Source organism: Orcinus orca, chromosome 5, assembly GCF_937001465.1.
Source record: "Orcinus orca chromosome 5, mOrcOrc1.1, whole genome shotgun sequence".
Taxonomy (NCBI): Eukaryota; Metazoa; Chordata; class Mammalia; order Artiodactyla; family Delphinidae; genus Orcinus; species Orcinus orca.
This window is the reverse complement of record NC_064563.1, coordinates 82,035,003-82,057,398: the sequence shown is the minus strand read 5'-3', so window position 1 is coordinate 82,057,398 and position 22,396 is coordinate 82,035,003. Positions and strand designations below refer to the sequence as shown.

Genomic DNA, 22,396 nt, shown 5'->3' with positions numbered 1-22,396 from the left:
TATATACAATGGAATATTACTCAGTCATAAAAAGAAATGAAATTGAGTTATTTGTAGTGAGGTGGTTGGACCTAGAGTCTGTCATACAGAGTGAAGTAAGTCAGAAAGAGAAAGACAAATACCGTATGCTAACACATATATATGGAATCTAAGAAAAAGAAAAAAAAAAAAGGTCATGAAGAACCTAGGGGCAAGATGGGAGTAAAGACACAGACTAACTAGAGAATAGAGTTGAGGATATGGGGAGGGGGAAGTGTAAGCTGTGACAAAGTGAGAGAGTAGTATATGGACATATATACACTACCAAATGTAAAATAGATAGCTAGTGGGAAGCAGCCACATAGCACAGGGAGATCAGCTCGGTGGTTTGTGACCACCTAGAGGGGTAGGATAGGGAGGGTGGGAGGGAGGGAGACGCAAGAGGGAAGAGATATGGGAACATATGTATATGTATAGCTGATTCACTTTGTTATAAAGCAGAAACTAGCACACCATTGTAAATGAATTATACTCCAATAAAGATGTTAAAGAAAAAAAAGAAAACAAGTTAGAGATGACCACTCACTACTTTTTTTTAAAATTAATTACTTTATTTATTTGTTTATATTTGGCTGCATTGGGTCTTTGTTGCTGCACGCGGGCTTTCTCTAGTTGCAGCGAGCAGGGGCTACTCTTCGTTGTGGTGCACAGGCTTCTCATTTTGCAGAGCTCGGGCCCTAGGCGCATGGGCTTCAGTAGTTGTGGCAAGTGGGCTCAATAGTTGTGGCTCGCGGACTCTAGAGTGCAGGCTCGGTAGTTGTGGCGCATGGGCTTAGTTGCTCCGCGGCATGTGGGATCTTCTCGGACCAGGGCTCGAACCCATGTCCCCTGCATTGGCAGGTGGATTCTCAACCACTGCGCCACCAGGGAAGTCCCGACCACTCACTACGTTTTTCAGTGTAGTGCTGGAAGATCTAGGCGAACAATTTACTTTCTATTCTCCGTCTTCTCATCTGTAAAATGAGAGAGTTGGACTAAGTGATAGCTAAGCCTCCTACCACCTCTAATTTTCTCAGACTGGACTTATTCTATGCCTGATTTCTGAATTACAAAATCTTCCTTTCCCAACCATCTGGGAAAGAAGAGGGCCAGGAGAGGACAGCCACTTGTCACGACAAGAAATAGGAGAAACAGGACCACATGTCACTTGCACAAGTTGCTGCCTCAGCCACTGATAGGTTTAGGTGAAAAGCACGGTTATAATTAGAGCAGCAGCCTGTCCTGACTGCTCCACCAGCCACTGTGGGCACAGCTGGATCTGCCAACGACATGCACAGGACTCTGAGAGGCTGCTCGGGCCTTGAAATGATCCTTCTTACAAGGATTTTCCTTCTTCCTCAAGGGAAAGAAAACCCATTGATATAAAACCCCACTTGCCTTCCGGCTTCCCCTGCTAACTGCCACTCCAACAGAGACCGAGTGTGGACAAATACAGGAGAAAGAAAAAATCGTAAGCTGAGCCTGGTCACATTGCCCCTTGTGATATAGTTTTATTTTTAACTTCAAAACACTTGAACTATTTCTGTTGAAGTTTTTTTCTCCTTTCCCTACCTCCTCGACGAAACTCTGTCCTCTGCTGCAGCCAATGCACGCCGAGCCACCTCCGGCAGTCTACTTGCTCACCATCAAGGGACACAAGTGCAGCAGATGCTGACTCAGCCCATGCCATTAAGGTAAGCTTTTCAAATGTGGGCAGGTTCATCAAGGGGAAATTTAGAGTGGTGAACATGGAGGCAGAGGCTGAGCGGCATATCACCTTTTTGCTCTGAGTAAGAGGGTTGTTAAGCAAATTAAGTTACATATGGGGGTGAAAAGGTTAGCACTGAGAATGAGACCCAGCCATAGGTAAACTCCTGCTTTGAATCTAAAATCTTAGAGCAGGAAGAGACGACCTGCTTTCTAACAGCTTAGGCTCTTTCTTCTAAAATCAACCATAGTGATAGCACATAGTGGTTATGTGCTATCTCTAAGGTTACACAGTATTGATGGGGGTTCAGGATGGCGGGGGGGGGAGGAGGTGGTGAGGAAATAGGTGGAAGGCCCAGAACCCAGGATTTCTGTTTTCTGAAGTCCAAATGTTGTGATCTTTCCCCAATCAGCATTTTCTATGTAAACTGCAAGTCATTCTCATGTACTTTAAATTCCATCACCTGTGTCACTCTACCAGTTAATTTAGCACAGTTGTATTTACTGCGTATATTATTTAACTTCTGCCTGAAGAGTTTAAAACCTGTTTTTCTTTAACAATATTCCCTAAGCATGACTCACTCCTCCCCAGCTCTCTTGAATCCAAATGCAGCTATGGAATAGAAGTGAAAGTATTTTACAAGTTGAAAAATGGTATATACATGCAAACCAAAAATTATCACAAATTTGAAACTTGAAACTCCAGGGGGACAAAAGTAAAATGATTAATGATACTTGAGGAGTCAAACACTTTAAAGTGTAGATAGGTTATTTCTAGCTTTGGGAATAACAGCATAGTGTTGCATGCACAAACAAATTGGCAGGGATAAGGGAGCAGTGTTTATTTTCCTGTTTTCCTCTGGACCTTGCTTTAGTGTTATACAGTTAAACGTTCAGCTAAGGACATCCTAGGAAGTGGCCTGTGCAGCAAAAGGGATTCTGTACACTCTAAACTTTGCACTGTACAGGCTAAAGCCACCAATGTCAAGTAAAAGGAGACCTACCACCAGACACCTTAACTCCTGTTTCCTTCTTGCCTGCCCCTGTAACCTCCAGATGCATCCCATAACTCTGCTATAGGTGTCTGGGTTGTAATTATGCCTGTTTGCTAGGCACAATCAAATGCACTGTGTATAATTGCCTAACTTCATTTAATTTTGTCAGAGTTTCCATGGCACAAAGGTCTTCAAGGGGTATACCAGGTACTTTCCTAGCAAGATGGGCATGTTAGCTTAGCAGTAACCAACCAGACCAGCTGACTCAGAGCTACTCCTAAATAATCCATCTAGTTTGCACTTTCTTGGCCAATACAAAACAGTAATTTAAAATACTGAAACTAATAATGTAAGTACAAGATATGAGAATTAACTAGCTAATTAAATAACTAGAAAGTTTAAAGGTAGAGAGATTTCTAGTGTAGGTACAGAACTGCAGATGGTGAGGTTGAATAGATTTGAGGGAGGATGATTTTTAGGGTATAGTGAAAAGGCTGAAATCATAGCCTGAAAGCCCAGGATTATGCGACCAGATGTGGGAACTATCCTCAGCCAACTGGTTGTGTTAAAATATCAAGATGCAAAGGGATTACTTTAATATTTAACTTTATACATTTTCTTTCCATAGAATTAAGTATCTCCATAGCAGGGAAACAGATTAACAATGTATAATTAAAGTAACAGATTAATTGACTGGTTAATAGGTTAACAGTTAATCTCTGTCCTTTAACTCTTGACCTTGTCACTTCCACTAAAGTTAAAGCTCAGGAATAAATAATTATTGCCAGGGCTAGCCACATGAGGAGGCAAAATAGTCGCTGCATCATGTGAGGGGTGCTGGGAGGGCCCCTTGCCTAAAAATATCTCCCTGACACCAACCCTGATTGCCTACTAACTTTATAGTGAAGAATGTTAAAACTATTTTCTGTTAATTGCATTCTCTTTTGCTTGAGTCAGTGATTTAAATATACCTGCTTTATGCCTTCTCATGACCTTGTTGGCCAGTGACACTTGGTCACCACCTCTTCCTCATTCTTCCAGGCCTTGTCCTGCTTTGCCCTTGGTACCATCTAAGCTGCCCATATGCCCTTGGCCGTCATCATGCAGGTAGCTCTGTGTGGCACTGTGGTTTCTACAGAATTTCTCAGTAAACTATCAAGGTGAAGTAGAAAAAAGAAAAGCATGTGATTAGAGTCAGAGACTGTGGGAGCATAAGCAAGACACATTACATCTCTGGGCCTCAGTTTCTCTTGTAAAAAATGAAGAGTTTAACCTAGACTCTTTCCTAGACCATTTGTTCTACCAGATCAGAAGCTGCATTTCAAAAAAGATTGCCCAGGTGATTCCTATGCACACTGAAGTTTGAGAAGCTCCAGAGCAGAGGATTTCTGGTTATCTACCTGAGCCAGATTCCTGATTCTATGACTGTAAGTGTTGAGAACAAGTTGTAACCTCCTACAAACAATTCTGGCAGCATTCAGAGTATCTGTTATAACTGGAGTCCACGGAGTCTTTTCCATTCAGTTAAGGCAACATTAACCAAATAAAGTTGAAAACATTTATTTTTCTTCCTTTAAAACAAAACAACAACAACGAAAAAACACAAATTAGCATATATCTGACATCATTACCCCTTCCTCCTAAAGGTCTCAAATTGCTCTCACAGGTGTTTCAAATGCTGCCTTCTTTAGGGTCCTGTTCAACTCCATCCAATCCAATCCTTCACTGAAGGCTGATGGACTGCTGGGAGCCCTGTTAGCTCTACTCACTCGCAGGGCCTCAGAAATCATTCCTGTATCCCTCCTGGGGCATTCCCACCCTCTGCTGATATTCCAGTCAGAGCTCCTTTCACAGCCTACACACATTCCATGGGTCCCAGCACTTCTGTTCCGTTTATGCCCTTCATCAGGTCGTTCACCACTCACACCATCACAGCAACTTCCCTCGGGTTGTACCAACACCCAGAGTCAGTCACGAGAGGAGACAAGTCTCAATTGAAACCTTCCTTTTTATTTATTTATTTATTAAATAAATAAATTTATTTATTTTTGTTGTGTTGGGTCTTCATTGCTGCTGGCAGGCTTTCTCTAGTTGCGGCGAGCAGGGGCTACTCTTTGTTGCGGTGCGCGGGCTTCTCATTGCGGTGGCTTCTCTTGTTGCAGAGCACAGGCTCTAGTCACGCAGGCTTCAGTAGTTGTGGCTCGCGAGCCCTAGAGCACAGGCTCAGTAGTTGTGGCGCACGGGCTTAGTCGCTCTGCGGCATGTGGGACCTTCCTGGACCAGGGCTCAAACCCGTGTCCACTGCATTGGCAGGAGGATTCTTAACCACTGTGCCACCAGGGAAGTCCCTATAGTGCAGATTTTTAACCTTAAAAATCTTCCCTGCCACATTTGTATTCCCTGAAATGCAAAGGCATGGAACCTGCACAGTCTTCTTGTTTCCTCTATTCAGAAGGGCACAGTATGGGTTGTAGTCCAGAAGAGGACCAAAAAAGAAAAAAAATTCATCACAGGCATGGAGGATCTTCCTAATGTGAAGCATCCAGCTTCTCTACAATTTGGAAAGATTATACAGGTAGACACCTTTCTGTGCCCCAACTGGGGGAAAAAAAGACTTTCCCCTTACAGATTCTAGCCATGGGCTTGCATTCTCCCCAAACCATGGAGATGGACCACAAATGTCTCTATGGGTCTCTGATGGACACAGTGTGATGTAGCAGACAGTAGAGTTTGAAGCCAGACAAACTTAGGCTTCTTTGTGCCTCAGTGTCCTTATCAGTAAACTGGAGATGGTAATACCCACCTCACATTATTATTGTGAGGATTAAATGAGATGTTATGTAAATGCACATGTTAAGCACTAATATTTTATTTCTCTTCCACTATGACATCCAAAATGGAGAAATCACTCCATCTAGGAAACTCAGACAGACCCCATGGAGGATAAGAATCCAGTCACTGCACAGGAACAGAAATTGGGAGAACAGGGCATCTCATGTCACAAGACAACCAATGATAAATCTAATTTGATTAAATTGAGGCAACACCAGCTGACTCCAACTTAAGGTGACCAATCAGCTGTCTAAGTTTGCCTGGGAATAAGAGGTTTCCTGGGACCTGGGACTTTCAGTGCTCAAACCAGGAGAGACCGAGGCAAACCAGGATGATTGGTTACCCTGTTTCTCCAGCAATAATTAGACTATCAACAATTTTGGATTGTCCTTTATCTCAGTGGGAAAGATTTCCCCGAGATATACAACAAAAGGTTCAGATGTGATTTTTTATGCCCTTAGGCTATATTTGTCTTTCTCCTTTCCTCCACTGACAAATGTCTCCAAAAAGTCATCTCCACTCAGTATCTTTCTGCTCAGCACATGCCTTCTCTCAAAGTCACTCATCTGGGGTAGCTCCAGAGCCTGGCAGATCCTTAAGAAGATCCTTAAATAGCAACATAAAGCAACAGCATCTTTGTTGCCTGCCTTCATTGCTTTTCTTTTCTCTTAAAGGAATATTTTCAAATAACCTCAAAGAGATGGAGAGCAATAAGACTCCACCACAAATGTTCCCAGCTTCAATAACGCTGTTGCTAAGAACCATCTTTATAATGCTGAAGGATAAGAAATGATTGGCAACAAGGACCTACTGTGTAGCACAGGGAATTATACTCAATATTTTGTAATAACCTATAAGGGAAAATAATCTTAAAAAATTGATATAGATGTATATATAACTGAATCACTTTGCTGTACACCTGAAACTAACACAACATTGTAAATCAACTATTCTTCAATTAAAAAAAGAAGAAGGAGAAGAAGGAGAAGGAGAGGAAGAGGAAGAAGAGGGAGAAAAAGAAATGATTGGGCTTAGAGTTCATCACTATTGTCCCTCCAGCCAGACACATGCCTGCTGATAGGGGCAGAGTTCTCACTACATACATTGAGTGCACAGAACTAGCCAGAGCTGCTTTGCCCTTGCTGGAAACTGGGCTCAACTTTGTGACAGAACCCGGTTGGCAAATACGAAGTTGGATATTCCTGGCGCTATTAGCTTTTTTCACATAACCTTACTCCATTTGTGATCTGCCTCTTCTTCCCCACCTACAAACCAACAGGGCACCCTGAGTCATCCAGAGTCCATTCTTGATGAATGTCTATTATGAATAGAAAGCAGATGATCACATTCTCCCAGCCAGGGCACAGGCCCTGCCAACACTGGAGTGTGTGCTTAATAGCTTTCTCCTCTACTCCAAACAAACGCTAGATTTTGAATGGCCAAGGGTCCCACCTCACAGCTGAAATGCAAATGCTCTGGCAAGAGCTCTTTGGGGAACTGCCATGAGCAGTGGCATTGTCATCCCTGTTCTTAACCTCACAGCAGCATTGGAGGCCATCACTCACCCTTTCCTTTACATCTAGCAACAATAGTCCTGACTCTCTTAGCTCACTGGTCTCTCCTTCTCTGGTTCTGCTTCTTCTTATTGTCCCCAAAGTGGTCATACTTAGCCTTGTACTTCATGGCTCAGATTTCTATTCTGTGTTCTCACTTCCCCAGTTATGGCTTCCTCTTACTTTTAAGTGGATAATTCTCAAGTCTGAATCTCTATATTCTGACCCCTCATCTTCCCACCCACATGATCTGTCATCACCTAAAGCAACTTGTATTACACTCGCTGGACCCATTTTTCTTCCCAAAACAGTTCCCTCCTTAGACCTCTATTTTTCTCAGAATTACACCCAACATTCTCTCTTCTTAGTTCACCTTCTTGGCATCACCTTTGACTCTTCTTCTTCCCCCATCTCCAGCCAGAAACAAAAATGTTAGTTGACCCTCCCTTGTAATGTCTCCTCTCTGTCTCATCTTGCCTATTTCTACTGTCATCAGTCTCACAATCTCAGCCTCCATCATGTTCTCTACATAGCAGTTTCTAACTCTAGGTCTTTCCACTCCATTCTTCCACTACTACTGGTTAACACCCCAATTACAATGGTAAATGGTTCCTTACTGAGTACCAAATAATTCTAGATGCTTGAGCCTAGTATTTATGAATTTCTATAAGTCCATAATGGGCTTTTCCCCCTCAGGAGTGATCTGGAATATGGCAGGAGCCTACCTGAATGTTAAATTGTATGTTAAAAGATCAAGTAGCTAGACTCTTGCATCCAAAAGATGTGCTCTTTGCCTGATCCTATTCTGCTCCATCTCAGTCCTACCCTCACAGCTTTTCCACTCTGCTCAGCTCCCTCTCTGTCTGATTAATCTTCTAGTTAACCCTGAAGCTACTGATGGTCAGGCTGACTATTAGGGTATGAGGTATCCCTCTATAGCCTAAGAGGGATTCTGGCGTGATCCCTCTTCCACACTTATAGTGCATGAGTCAGATGGGGAATGTGTTAAGAATGTAAATTCCAGGATACACCCTTCGCTCAGGTCAGGGGTGCAGCCAGCATCTATAGCAGTGTTGTCCAATAGAGTAGCTATTGAACACTTGAAGTGTAGCTAATATGACTTGAGGAACTGAATTATTAATTCTAGTTCATTTTGATTAATTTAAATTTAAATAGCCACATGTGGCCAGTGACTACCATATTGAACAGTGGGGATCTATATATTTAACAAGAATCACAGCTGATTATAATGAACAATAGTGTTTAAAGCCACTTTAACAAGCAGTCCGGGTGACCCTTATGCTCACTTACTGGTACATAGTAGGTAATCAAAAATGTTTGTTGAATGAATGGATGAACAAATGAATACATGAATGAACTAGCATACAATTCCCTTGATATTTAAGGCTGTCTCTTCTAAAAAAGAAAAGTTGAGGGGGATTTTTCCAGAGGAAAAGAGGCTAAAAAGATTTAACAAACAAATGTAATAAATTAACCTTAAAGGGATCCTGGTTCAAAACTGAGTTGTTTTTTAAAAAGTACAGAAGATATTTTGGAGATAATTGGGAAAATTTGAATATAGACAGCATGTTACATGATATTAGAAAATTATTTTTAGTTTTCTTAGGTGAGATAATGTTACTGTAGTTACAAAAAAAAGTCTTTATTCTTAGAAAATACATGCTGAAGTACTTACAGATGAAGGGTCATGACATCAGCAACTTATCTTCAAGTGGTTTGGCAAAAAATGTGTGTGTGTGTGTGTGTGTGTGTGTGTGTGTGTGTTGAGAGAGAGAGAAAGTGAAAGGGGCAAAATGTTAACAATTGTTGTATCTAGGTAGAGTATATTTGACTGCAAAATGTGGGCCAGGGTGGTGGAAGAATACATGAAGTCTCTTTGGCCCCTTTTAAAACAGATAAAATACTTTTCTTACTAATCATTCATATTTGTATATTTATATTTTCCCCTAGAGTTACAAAGCAAGAAGAAATTTGGAAGCTATGGTAAGTACCAGGTGCTTATTGGAACTTTACCTTTCACAGGTCCAGGTCTGGCTTCATTTAGCCTGTAGCCCAAGCATCTGGCAGATTTATCCTTTTGGTCTGATGATATATATTGGCTTTTTGCCGAACCATAGATGCTAGAGCAGAACCTAGAAGAAACTGACACAGAATAGGGGGAAATCATAGACCTGAGAAAGATCTGTGAGCAAAGATTTTTAGTAAAACTTTACACATGAAAAAGCAAAAAATCCAGGTATAACCTAAATGGCTAACAATTCCTTCATTCGGCAAATATTACTGAGTGCTTACGATGGTCCAGGCCCTGTGACAGGTGCTGGGGACCAAGATGTGAACAAAACCAGTCATGCCCCATGTCCTCCCAGCATACCCCCTAGTGGTAGTTGGTTAAATGAATGACAGAACACTCATTCTGGAGTGTTACACTGCCATTATGAAGAAAGTTTGCAAAGAAAAATTAATAAAACAGCCTAGACATGTCATAATAGCAAGTTAAAGCAGAATGCAAAATTGTATTCATAGTATTAACTGTGTCATATAAATCCTCCACAACCCACAACTCAAAAATAGCAATTGTCACCTTGTAGCCCATTACTTTCACCTTTGTTTTTTTTCTATTCTCAACACAGCTAATACATAGAATAAACTATTGGGAAATAAAGAGAAGAGTATTGATAGCTGTTATTTCTAGATCGTGTGGGATTATGAGTATTCTTGCTTTCTTCTTATGATTTTCTATATTTTTCAAGATTCCTACAATAAACATGAATAAACAGGAAATAAGTCAATTAAAACGTAAACACTCACAGACATGCATAGAGCTTCTCTTCCAGCAGTCATTTGTTTTCTCTTTCCCCTTGCCTTTGGTGTCTCCAGCGTAGGGCGCGCAGGCCTCCACCAGGGCAGCACAGGCACTGTGACAGATGCTTCAACCGTCACTGCCACATGCCTATGGAGCCTGGTGTCTCCTGCCTGGTGATAAACTGCCACCTGTCCTGCGGTGCTACCTTCCACATGTGCAAAGAGGCAGAGCACGAGCTCCTGTGCCCTTTGGAGCAGGTTCCGTGCCTCAACTCCGAATATGGCTGCCCCCTTTCCATTTCCCGTCACAAGCTGGCCAAGCACCTGCAAGTGTGCCCCGCCAGCGTGGTCTGCTGCTCCATGGAGTGGAACCGCTGGCCAAACTTGGACTCTGAAACAGCCCTTCACGAGAACATCATGAAAGAGACCCCCAATGAGGAGTGCTTGGACACAGCCCTGGCCCTCCAAGACCAGAAGGTCCTCTTTAGATCTCTGAAAATGGTAGAACTTTTCCCAGAAACTAGAGAACCCATGGAAGAGGAACCTACCATGAATGGTGAAGCCAGTTGGAAGGAAATGGAAGGAGCGGTGGGTGGGGCAGATGCTGGTTTGGTAACAACCACCAACGGAGAGGTGGCAGAGCTGAGTCAAGAAGAACGAGAGGTATTAGCCAAAACCAGAGAAGGGATGGACCTAGCCAAGTTTGACAAGTGGGAAAATATGTTCAGCAAAGAGCATGCGGCCTCTGCTTTAACGAGCTCATCAGTGAGCAGTGAGAGCAAGAGCAGGGATGGCCCAGAGAAAGAACAGATTTCCAGCAGCAACAACATGGTAGAAAAGAGCGCTGCCAAAGGGAAGGAAACACAGGAAGACCAGAAGCAGCAGGACTTTCATGAAGCCATAGAAAAGTCAGGGCTTGCCCCTTGGCAGGATGGTGTTCTGGAAAGACTGAAAACAGCTATGGATGCAAAGGACTATAATATGTATCTGGTGCACAATGGGAGGATGCTTATTCACTTTGGTCAGATGCCTGCTTGTACACCTAAAGAGAGAGACTTTGTTTATGGCAAACTCGAGGCTCAGGAAGTGAAGACTGTTTACACCTTCAAAGTTCCCATGAGCTACTGCGGGAAGCGGGCTCACCTCAGAGACACCTCGTTGAGTAGTAGGCCAAGTGAACACAAGGCAGTAGATACTTTGGATTTAGGGATCACTGTGGAGGACCTCCCCAAATCAGATCTCATCAAGACCACCCTGCTGTGTGCTCTGGAAAGAGAACTCAAAGGTCATGTCATCTCTGAATCCAGGAGCATTGATGGGGTGTTCATGGATTTTGCTACACAGACATACAGTTTTGAGCCAGAACAATTTTCCTCCAGGACGGTGCTGGCTGACCTTCTAACCACTGCCAATCTGAATGGGCTCCATATGGAGCTCCACAGTGAGTGTGTGACCAGGAGACACAACAAGAGCAGTTCTGCCTTTACTTTCACTTGCAACAAATTCTTCAGGAGGGATGAATTTCCCCTACATTTCAAGAATGTCCACACAGACATTCAGTCATGTCTCAATGGTTGGTTCCAGCACCGATGCCCCCTTGCCTACTTGGGATGTACCTTTATTCAAAACCATTTCTGTCCCCCAGGGAAAAAGGCAAAAGTAATCTACAGTCAGGAGCTCAAGACCTTTGCCATCAAGCCGGAGGTTGCTTCAGAGCTGAGTGAGGGAGGGAACAACCATCTCTCAGGCCGTGAAGGAAAAAACCAGAATTCTCTAACCAGCCTGCCCCTGGAGGTTTTGCAGTACATTGCTGGGTTCTTAGACAGCATCAGCCTATCCCAGCTCTCCCAGGTGTCCGTGCTGATGAGGAATATCTGTGCCACTTTGTTACAAGAGAGAGGGATGGTCCTCCTGCAATGGAAGAAGAAGAGGTATTCCCATGGAGGCACCTCGTGGAGAGTTCACAGAAAGGCAAGTAAATAGTCATTCACTTATTCATTCATTCAACAAGTATTTACTAAGGGCCTTCTGTGCACCAAGCCATGTGCTAGGCACTGAGATTGTACTAGGTTACCGGGAATAAAGCACAGTCTATGAACTCAAGGAGGTCAGCATAGTAGAGGAGACAGACCCATAAACATAAAAATGGCAATACAAATGGTAATGCCTATTTATGTATGTGTCCTGCATGTCTTCCGTTTGCTCACATGATCCATTCTCCATCGTGATCTGTCCCCCAGGAGGCTGATCTTTATAGACTAGCTTAACCAGCTCCCCTGCCCTCCAGCTTCCAGTTGGGCTAAACTAACGGGAGTGTATCAGCAGGAGATGGTCAGGAGGGAGAAGAGTGAGGTTGACATGGTTATTCTTCTGGCTTCCTTCCTGCATGCATTCTCCCCTCCATGACATTTTGCACTGGCCATGTCCCTCCAACTGTATCTGATATCTGATAGGTTACCGATTCTGGGTTCCATTGACTTCCTTCCTCCCTTTCAGGCCTAGGGTAGTAACACTCTAGATTGTTACTAGTCTGGGTTTTCTATACCCTGCCCACACATTTGTATATCATTCCTTTATAAAATTCTCTTCAGATTACCCAGTTTGAGTGTGCCATCTGTTTTCTGCCTGGACTCCAACTGATACAATATGCCAACAAATTCTCCTCAGCCCTATGTCAACCAATTTATTTACAAACAAGTTTTGCCCCTGTTGAATTCATTTTGAAATTCTAAAATAATTTGGTCCACTGATTTCCCCTGGTTCAAATGCTTATTTAATTCTTTTAAAAAAACTGTGCTGTATAGATCAAAGAATCTTTCCCTTTGGAAAAACCTCATCCCCTTTTCCCAATCAGGTTAGGCTTGCTTAACTGTATAAGTTCTATTGGCTTGTACTCTATAGAAGTGAAACTCCCAATTTGTCATATCCAAGGTGCCGTAGCACCATAGCATCCTCTCTTATGGTACATATATTGGTAATGTGAATCACAAATTTATGATGCCCATTTAGGTCAATAATTCCAAAATCTCACTGTTGAGTCCCTTCCCAGTATGTGGGTATATGCAAACTGGTATTGGGGAGTTAGGAGATGTTTACATCTATTTTTATTATGTCTAAAACATCTTGCATATTTTCTATTATTTATTCCCTGAGCAGTCTTCTTCAAAAAATAATTATCAGACTCTCCCTCATGAATTCATGCTTGAGTCCATGCCTGCAATCCATGTGTTAGATAATGACTGCCAACCAACCATGTGTTAGGCATAAACATGAATGAGACTAAGACCCTGCCTTTGGGAATTGTATTGCCAAGATACAATGTATCATTTAGAACTACCTAATATCTTCCTCTGTAAAATCAAATGCAAATAATTTAAGTTACATACTAGAAATTTCATTATTTTTTGGCTCACATTTTTTCCCAATTCAGTGATTGCTGACCACTCTTAAATATCATTTGGGACAAACTAATTTCCTTATAGATCACAGGATACACTAATAGATCACAGGATACACTTTTCTTATATAGTAACAATGACAAGAAACTGAGGGTGAAATGATCAGGTTGAAGGACATCAGATTATGCCTATCCTCATAGGCAGATTTTAAAACTAGTGGCTTTGCCACCACATCCTAGGTGGAAAGGCCCACAGGGATTTGAGTGCCAGACTCCTAGATTTCTCCTAAGGTTTCTGTTCTACTGAGACTCTTATTAGTTAACATACTTTTAGTTTTAAGTAATAGAAAACCAACTTAACATGACAAACAATAAAGGGAATTTATTGGCCCATATAACTGAAGAGTGCAAAGGTGATGGCTTCAGGTATGGCTTGATCTAGCAGCTCAAAATGCCCCCAAATGACCTTTTTACTCTCTATTTCTTATCTCTACTTCTTCGCTTGTGGCTCCACTCTAAGACACAGTTCTCGCTTCGTGGTCCCTGCTGGCTGCCAGAAGCTCCTAAGACTGTAGCTTCCAAGTTCAAGCACAGAGGGGAAAAGAGAATCTGCTTCTTGGTATCACAAACAAAAGTTCTGGAGTAGAGTCTCATTGGCACTGGTTGTCCTGATTTGAACCATATGTCTATTCTAGAACTAAGCACTGTTCCTGGGGAGGTGGGGGATGGGGGAAGGGTATATGTCAATAAGCAGATTGGTGTTAGTCATTTCCACACAACACATGGCTGGCTGGGATGATTATCAGTTGGAAGGGGGATCTAGAAATTGGATGCTGGAGAAAGGACTAACAAATGTATGCTGCAGCCACTAAATACTCTCAGGAATCTAAGAACAGAAAGGCATTTCCCCACACTGTTCAAACAAAGCTGGCCTGAGGGTAACACTCCAGTGTTTACTTTGGAACTTCTCTCTTTCCTCATAGATCTGGCAATTCAGCAGCCTCTTCTCCAAAATCAAGGGCTGGGAGTTTAATGAAGTTGCCTCCATGTCTGAGCACCTGAAGTCCTGTCCTTTCAACGTTGTAGAACACAAGACTGACCCGATTCTTTTGACCAGCATGTGTCAGCCCCGTAAGCAGGCCTCAGAGACTTTAGTCACAACCTTTAATGCCAGACCAAGAGGAAGACACACCTACTAAAGGCTCAGAAGCCACCCTTCTTGGATTCCCACTCAGGGTTACTGAAAGTTCGACAGAGTTTGGTTTTGAGGACTTCCTTCTGTAAACTGCAAATGTGCTTATCTCGGTGTTTTGGAACATGCAAATGTCCTTCAAAACCTGAGCAGCTGCACAAGGCCGAAGAATTTCCTAAGCCATGACTTGTATAACTGCTATAGTGCCATACTGATAACTTATTTCCTCCCTCCCCCCACACTCTTTTTCTAAAATAAATCAGTCTGTGAAGTATTTTAAATAGGTGACTTGAGGCCATTTGGAAGATGAGATGAGAGAGCCGTGAAATTCCATAACCAGCACAGGCCTGTGCTTTTGTGGAGAGCTTTTCAGTTTATAAGCACTTGTAATGATATGGAGCAGGCAATGTAGGGATGGGGACTGACATGCCTCCCAGGGCACCCAGGGTGAAGGGCACAGTTTGAAATTTCTGGAGCTGGGGTTGTCCTGACAGCCAAGTCCAGGGCTTTTTTTAGTTGCCCCACTGCGTCTAAGCCCAGACAGTCCAAACAGCCCGAAAGAATAGAGACCTAGGCTAAGCACAACAGCCTCGAGGACACCAAAGGCCAAAGGATGAGAGGTAGACATGAGGTCCTAGAATGCGATTGTTGTATAGAATCCTGGCAACATATAGAAGGACAGCCTTGAAAAATGAAGAAGAATCCAGAGGAGATATTATATTTATGGAGAAAATTAGGGCCAAAAGCCAGAGCCTACTTTCAAACATTTTAATAGTGACTTGAGAGTCAAGGTTCTTTTCCTCTGAAAATTATATTCTCCGTCTGGATTAGGGAGAGCACAGGCACGGGCCAGCACCACCCTGAGCTAAGTGAAATGATCACGAGACACTAACACCAACTTCAGTGTCATGTCAGAATGCACAGGGTAGCCCAAGGAGACCTCGCATTTGGAAAAGTCCAGACAAGGCCCACTGCAGCTCCTGTGGTACCAGTCGCCAGGTCCTAGACATCACTTGAGTACCCCATCGGGATTCTTGAGAAGGAAGATATCTGAACATAGTGATTCCCTATAATTGCTCCTACCTATTGCTGGCCATGACTGCATTCTGTCAAAAGTGCGTGACACTTCTGGGTTTTGGTAACAAATAGTTAAAACTTATGAGAACAAAAGTAAGATAAAACTACACAATAGAAGCTGGCATCCCTTAAAGCAGGGTTTCATGGAACTACTGACATTTTAGACTGGATAATTCTTTGTCATAAGGGACTGCCCTATGTGTTATAGGATGTTTAGCAACACCCTTGACCTCTATCCAATAGATACCAGTAGCACCCCTACAGCTATAACAACCAAAAATGTCTCCAGACATTGCTAAAAATCCTCTGGGAGCAAGATCGCTCCTGGTTGAGAACAACTGCCCTAAAGAATGACATGCCAATGGCAGTAAATTAGGATAAGTTTGCTTTTTAGTACAGCAAATTCTTATCTCACATAGTTATCTACAATGGTCATGATTTCATGCAGCTCTTCTTTCTTTACCAAATAGGTTTTAGACACATGATGATTTTAAGTTGGGAACCAAATGGAGATGGTTTGTTTGGTGTGGCTTCACGTCCCTGGGTCACAGTGCAAAAAGTATATCCTATCAGCTCTCCAGGTATAGCTGAAGCCAGGAAGGCTGAGCTATTTATCTTAACCCTAACCCTAACCCTCACCCTAGCCCTAGCCCTAACCCTAACCCTCTCTCTTTAATTGATGCCATTTTCCTAGCAGTCCTCAGCGAGTGAGAAAGAAGGGAAAAGGAGGATGGGCATTGTGGGGGAGCAGAGAACAAAGAATTTAACCAACAACAACAAAAAAGAGTCTAGTCAATATGAATGTTTGTTATTGCCTGGGTTCCCCTCTGAACATGGTTCAGAGCTGGTATAGATGAAGTAGATGACACCCCTGAGAAGAGTCAAGAAGGCATTAAAGCAAATCCCAGAGTAGAAGTATGCTCATCTTCCATTATAATGTGCCACTTGGTACTATTGAGTAACGTAACTCTATTTTTCCTAATCCTTATTGTTTGGTTTATATTTCACATTTGTATATAAGGCGCCATTTTCTAAAAAATATAACTAGAATGTGAGCTAAGATTTTATTCAGTGAAGATGAATAACTGCGACAGCTAAGCAGTGAAGTGGGAGAAAAGGAACTGATCCAGGGTTCAGTTCCATGTGTTTTGAATCTAGTCCTTCCTATATGGAGGAAGAAAGTTCTGAAAATCCATTTTGGGTTTCTTATTTTATTAGAAAAAGAAAGCAAGGGGAGCTGTAGACTAAGGGAGGTGAAAATCCGGGGCTAACATGAGCTGCAAGAGAAGTATAGAGAAAGGAAGAGAGCAGAGGGCTCTTCCTTGACATTCTGGGCAGCCCAGGGTGCAGGAGGGCATTCAGGAGACTGCTCTGTGGGCCCCACCCTTCCAGGCACGCTTTACTTTCCCAGCTGCTGCCTTCAGCACAATACTGAGCTGATCAACATCATCAAACACATTTTACAAGGTATCTAATTGTATACGTTGCAGGAAACCAGAGTATTGCAGGTATCCACTGGCCTACACAATCAAGCACATCTTATGGTGAGAGGGCAACTGGAGAAAAAGGGAAGCCTTTTAGAGAGATGGTGGATTAGACAGATGATTTGATTAGTGGGATGAAGCTGTAGTGAACAGCGTGAGCAGCAAGCATAACCTGAGAGAGGCAAGACAGCTAGACACGGCTTCAGATTAAGAAGCAGCTAAGGAGAGTGAAAGGGGACTGTGGACCCAAGAATAGGAGCCTGGACAGGGAGGTGTCTGCGAGCAGAGCCCTTGAAGAGAATCACCACCAAGAAAGTCAGTCCAAGTAGAGATCAGCCAAATGTGGAGGGCGAGGTCTATAGAACTGAGGCAGAAAGGACTTTATTGCCTTAACAATATGAGGATCTGGAAAAGAAGTTTCTGTCTTATAATGAAGGGAAAAGTGAAAAGCAAGGTGGAACTTGGATGTAAGAATAAAACCACTGCAAAAGTCTGATCTATGTGTGATGGCAGATCAAACTGAAGTGAAGAATGAGATTGTGTATATCTAGTGTGACTTACCTCTATACACTGGAAACCCCAATGTCTCTATAGGCAGAAATAAAAGCTGCTTTTCACTCTGAAAGTCTAACTGGGTGAATCTTATAAGTGAGGTGTAGAGACAGATGCGTGATTCACTGGCATAGAAGTCGCTGTGAAAACAAAGGTGTGTCTTGAAGAAAAGCCAAGGAATGAGCCTGAGGGATGCAGTGCTCTAAGCACATGGACAGCTCACCACTGAACTTTTAAGGACTTTTATAAAGTCCTGCAGCAACTATGGGTCTCAGACACCAATCCTAGCTCTTCCTTGATCCCACTGTCTTCTCCATCTTTGAAAGCTGAATCCAACTTCAGATACTGGTTATAGCACAGACTTCTATTTTCCACCAATCAAAGATCCCCTATACCAAATCCCTGACTTTCATTTCGATTTGATTTTGGTTTTGCCTAGGATCTCCTATTCTGGACCTTGCCGAGCCCAATGGCCTGGGGGTTAGAATAAACTCACCGTGTCCTGGCCTTTCATTCTCCCTCATCCCCATACTTTGCTTGGTGATTTGCTTTTTGCCTATCACTGGCCGTCCAAAGGTCCTCACTTCTTCTCCTATCAGCAGCCTCAGCTCTGGACCACACAGAAACTTTATGAGCTTCCTCAATCTACCTTCTTACATGACCATCGATTTCATTCATCCAGCTACAAGGAAGCCTAGACTTTCTCTAGCAGAGGCCACTCTCACTCTAAATCCTCTTAACACCTCATTGTTTCTTTAGTTTTAGTCTTTTTCTCTTAGCTAAATCTTTTCCTCCTTTCTTTCCCCTAATTTGTGCTTTTGCCTCAAGAATCATTATGCATGAAAAGAGTGTAGTCATTACTCCCAGGCAGAAAGTGGCTGGCCTCTCACAACTGCTGAAGCCAGCAGAAGTTGAACTGTCTTATCATGGACACTTCCTGGCCCCTGTTCCCCTACCTTACTGCCATTCCCCAGGCCCATCTTGTTTTGGACTGGGTATCAGTAGAGTCTAAGGAAAGGGCACGGCCCTTGACATCCAGGGTGCAGAGTGATGGGCAGTGGAGGAGGGAGTTTTCTGGATACCCCTAAAAGATGGGAGGAGGATTGGAGCCATGAGAGTCAGGACCATTGAGGGCTGCATAAAAAGTACTATTTACCTCAGAATAGAGGTGAGCCGTGGTCCCGCTTTATTTCCACTTTAGGACTGAGCAGAGAAAAGATTCAGAGATATTTCTGCAGAGAAGGAAAGTGAGCAAACAGCACAACCAGGAAATATAAACATACCTTCCCAGGTAAGCAAACCAGGAAGCTCAGAGTTCACAAACAAAGGAAGGTAGAGTGGGGGTGGGGGTGGGTGTTAGAGGGGGGATTCATGGGGAAGGAGGCAGGACACAAGATAAACATCCCTGAGATCATCTAGGGTATCCAGGATAGACAGGACACCGAGGGGAAGGAGACCTCCTTCCTCATGCTGTCTCTGCCCCAAACCCTAATGGAGAGGGAGAGACAGTCTGTCTAGAGCTTCAGGCAACTCATGACATCCTGTCAGACACTTGCAGCAGAAATGGAAAGCGGGTGGAGGCAGAGCCACTTGGGACAAGGGAAGTCACAGTGCAGAAGACACACAGCCACAGTTACTGGAGGAGCGTGACATAATTTGCAGGGAAGAGTCCAAAGTGGCCGTGGCAACGTCCCCGCCACCAGCCCTCATCCACCATCTCAATGTCAGTGATGATGTCATCTGGATCAAAGGAAATCTCATCACTTCCCTCTGGGGAGAAAATTGACAGGATATTAGGATGGTCAGGGAGGAATCCCTCCACCCCTGTGTCCCCTTTAAACCTCAGGAAGGGAAATAGGCCTGTTCTTGATACCAAGTCTGGGCCCTATCCTGACCCCCAGAATCCATCCCCGTTCTCATGTATCAAGGGTCTCCAGGCACCAGAACCCTCAGGCCACTCCCAACCTACCTCCTTGGTAATCATACAGGGCTACAGCTGAGATCCCAGCCCCAGCCCTAGCCGGGCAGCCTGATGATCCTGCATAATGAGAAATATGAATATGGTCTCATCAACATGGAAAAGGAAAACAGACAGGTCCTTCTGTGTAATGGGGGAATTCTCCCTCTTCCTCTCCCCTACAGCTGACCAAATCCAGGAGCTGCCCCACCACTCACCAGCCAGAGTGGAGGAAAAAGAGGGATCCTCAGGCTCGAGCACATCTTCATAGTCGCCCTTTGGTTCCTCATCTGGCTCATGTCTGTCCATTTCCCCAACATCCTCATAGTCATTCTCTGGTTCAGGCTCGGGCTCAGGCTCAGGTGCTTCTTCATACACTGGCTCTTCCTCCATCTGGAAGCCTTCTGGAGTCCTGGGGGGCAGAGCTGGGGGCTCCTCGTTGTCCTGAGAAGAGACAGTGTGAAGCAGGGTGACATCTGTTCACCAGAAGCTGCCTCTCCAAAATCTCCCAATGGAGGACTGCTAAGACCCCACCCATCCCCATGCTTCCATTCTACCCTCCATCCTTGCATCCTTCTAACAGCCTCTCCTAGGGAACACAATCTTTCATCCCTCTTCATTCATCAACCTCCCACACCCATCCACTCAAAGCACCTACCAAAAGATGATAGAAGGGAAGCAGAAAGCAAGTCAGAATCCTTGGAAGACCAAGAAAACATTGAAGCAAAAGCAAAAGCAAAAAAAAAAAAAGGTGAAAGATGACAGCTAGGATGACTAAATATCCTAGTCTTCCCAGGACTGGGTGATTTCCCAGAATATAGGACTTTCCGTGCTAAGACCAGGATAGTCCCAGACAAACCAGGATCATTGATCATCCTGTACAGTCCACCTACTAGGACATGAGGAGATGGGGAAGGAGCAGAGAATCTTTGGGGCTCTGCTTACCTCTGGGGGATTCTGCCTTGGGGGCTGGGTAGGCACTGGTTGTTCCCTACTGGTTCTCACAGGCCCACGCTCTGATGACAGATAGCTCCCTGCTGGAGGCCAGGCCTGTGGAGGATGAAGCAACTTTCCAGTGAGCAAGAAACTTCCATCTTCTCTCTTGTACTGACCTGGAATACCCCTTCCTACCTCTGCCAGTTCAAATCATCCATTCCTCAAGATGGGCTCCAACCTGAAATGACAGTTCCTTCCTCTTGTTGTTGCAGCAGTAATTGACTGCACTGGCTGGTGACCTATCTTCTGTTGTACTATGTAAATCTTGTTTTTTTTCAGCTAACATTCTCATATGTATATATGAAGCTTAATTACACAATCAGATTGAAATCTTCCTGAAGACAGGGATAGCAACTGTAGACTTTGCCTAACACAGGGGAGGCCTGTGCTTTATTTTCTAAGAATACAGACCCCTTAGGCTCTTGTCTGGGCAAGGAACCCTTGACGTGGATCCCGAAGGGCCAAACACTTACCTCTGAGGAGATTTTCTTGGGCAGTGGGGCTGACACCACCGGCTCTTCCATAGTGGCCACTGGTGGCTGAGCCTCATGGCTCATCTTTACCAAGGCCTTTCTCTCCTGTTGCTGCCTGGCTTTCTGTTGTGCCTTCTCCTCTTCCTCCTGCTTCCTCTTTTCCTCAGCCATGGATTCAAATTTTGCCTTCAGCCCACGGGCGCCACTGGAGGCTGCAGACACAGGCAAGAAAAATTAGGGTTGTCTTGGGTTGGAGGTAGGGGAGTGGCACTGGAATGAAGAAGAGGAACCAGTTAAATATCCAAAGAAGAGCAGGTAGAGAGGGGACTCATGGAAAGGGAGGTAAAGAGGTATCAATGAAGGAACAAGGGGGTTATAGGAGGATAAGGTAACCCTGATGCCTAGATTTCCATACAGCCAGGCCATGTGATCTCAGACTCTTGCCCTTTTTAAATCATAAGGCTTGTTCTCCTAACCTGCATCTTCTCTGTCCACATTTCTTAAAGTTGTATGCCCTCTGGCCACCATCTACCCTCTATCCCCCATCCAAAGCTCCTTTCCTTATGTGTTCTTCCCAAATGGCTCCCTCCCTTCCTCCCTCTGTTCTCTGCATACAGTTTCTTCACCAGTGTCACTCAGATATCCACTTAACCTAATTTTTTCTAGGAGATCGAATCTGGGAATATGAGGGTAGGGGTCAAGTCTACCTCAGCTAATCTAGGTAGGTAAAGGCTTGGAATAGGTAGTCTAAGAAGAAAAAAGAATGAGAAGGGAGAAGAGGTTGAAGAGCACAGAGAAAGGGAATTAAAACTTACCAGCCTCTATGGGTGTTGTCTTCTTATAAGCTGTGGTTGGGGCCTCCATTTCATTGAAACCAACAGCGCTCTGCAGGTAAGAGAACAGTATAGGTAGTGGTGGGGACAGGGAAGGGAGTGGTAATAATCCAGAAGGCAGTAGTCATGATTGGGTCACTATAGGAGGTCTCCCTAACCTTTTGATGCTTATAGTTAGACAGGGTATTCAAATAGTGTTGTTTTGTGGCAGAGAGAGGGGTAAAGAAGTTCTAGACTGGTGGGATTAGCTCTCCTTTTAAAAAGCTCAGTGTTCCTGGAATCTCACATCTCTAAGTCCAGTTGCCTGGAATGCAGGAGAGTCTCAGGCCAGTACATGAAGAGGTGTAGGGGACGACTGAATGGAGTGGGAAGAAATTATTGATTGAGTTAATCAATGCCAAGCAATCAATGAAATTTCGAATATCTTTTCCTGGAGTTTTTCTGTTTCTCTGTCTCTCTGCCTCCCTCCACTCTCCTTAGTTAAAGCTCAGGCTTCTGGGACTTCCC

General features: G+C 43.8%; 3 protein-coding genes and 1 long non-coding RNA gene across 4 annotated transcripts in view; 2 read left to right on the top strand and 2 right to left on the bottom strand.

The window, feature by feature from the left end:
* The window catches only part of SLC15A2 (solute carrier family 15 member 2), a 779,020-nt gene that overhangs the window by 480,561 nt on the left and 276,063 nt on the right, over positions 1 to 22,396 (top strand). The window lies entirely within an intron of this gene.
* LOC125964477 (uncharacterized) lies at positions 566 to 10,590 on the bottom strand. The gene is made up of 4 exons (XR_007477529.1): positions 10,477 to 10,590; positions 9,935 to 10,330; positions 9,140 to 9,268; positions 566 to 992 (listed from the first exon to the last, which is right to left on the bottom strand). It is a non-coding gene; the product is annotated as an uncharacterized LOC125964477 (long non-coding RNA).
* Positions 1,310 to 15,328, top strand: FBXO40 (F-box protein 40). Its single transcript, XM_049710149.1, has 4 exons — positions 1,310 to 1,712; positions 9,077 to 9,109; positions 10,004 to 11,899; positions 14,309 to 15,328. The coding sequence occupies exons 2-4, from the start codon at positions 9,107 to 9,109 to the stop codon at positions 14,522 to 14,524; spliced, it is 2,115 nt and encodes a 704-aa protein (XP_049566106.1). The 5' UTR covers positions 1,310 to 1,712; positions 9,077 to 9,106; the 3' UTR covers positions 14,525 to 15,328.
* Positions 16,790 to 22,396, bottom strand: part of HCLS1 (hematopoietic cell-specific Lyn substrate 1) — a 28,710-nt gene continuing 23,103 nt past the window's right edge. The window contains exons 9-14 of the mRNA XM_004278545.4: positions 21,872 to 21,941; positions 21,057 to 21,268; positions 20,533 to 20,637; positions 19,806 to 20,031; positions 19,600 to 19,668; positions 16,790 to 19,400 (exon numbers count right to left, since the gene is read on the bottom strand). Of these exons, the coding sequence (XP_004278593.1) occupies positions 19,264 to 19,400; positions 19,600 to 19,668; positions 19,806 to 20,031; positions 20,533 to 20,637; positions 21,057 to 21,268; positions 21,872 to 21,941 (819 nt within the window). The 3' untranslated portion in view covers positions 16,790 to 19,263. The remainder of the gene's footprint in view (positions 19,401 to 19,599; positions 19,669 to 19,805; positions 20,032 to 20,532; positions 20,638 to 21,056; positions 21,269 to 21,871; positions 21,942 to 22,396) is intronic.

Bases quoted from the DNA above. Each gene is read 5' to 3' on its own strand.
- FBXO40 (XM_049710149.1), top strand. The intron at 11,900-14,308 runs GCAAGTAAATAG...CTTTCCTCATAG, and splicing joins CGTGGAGAGTTCACAGAAAG to ATCTGGCAATTCAGCAGCCT.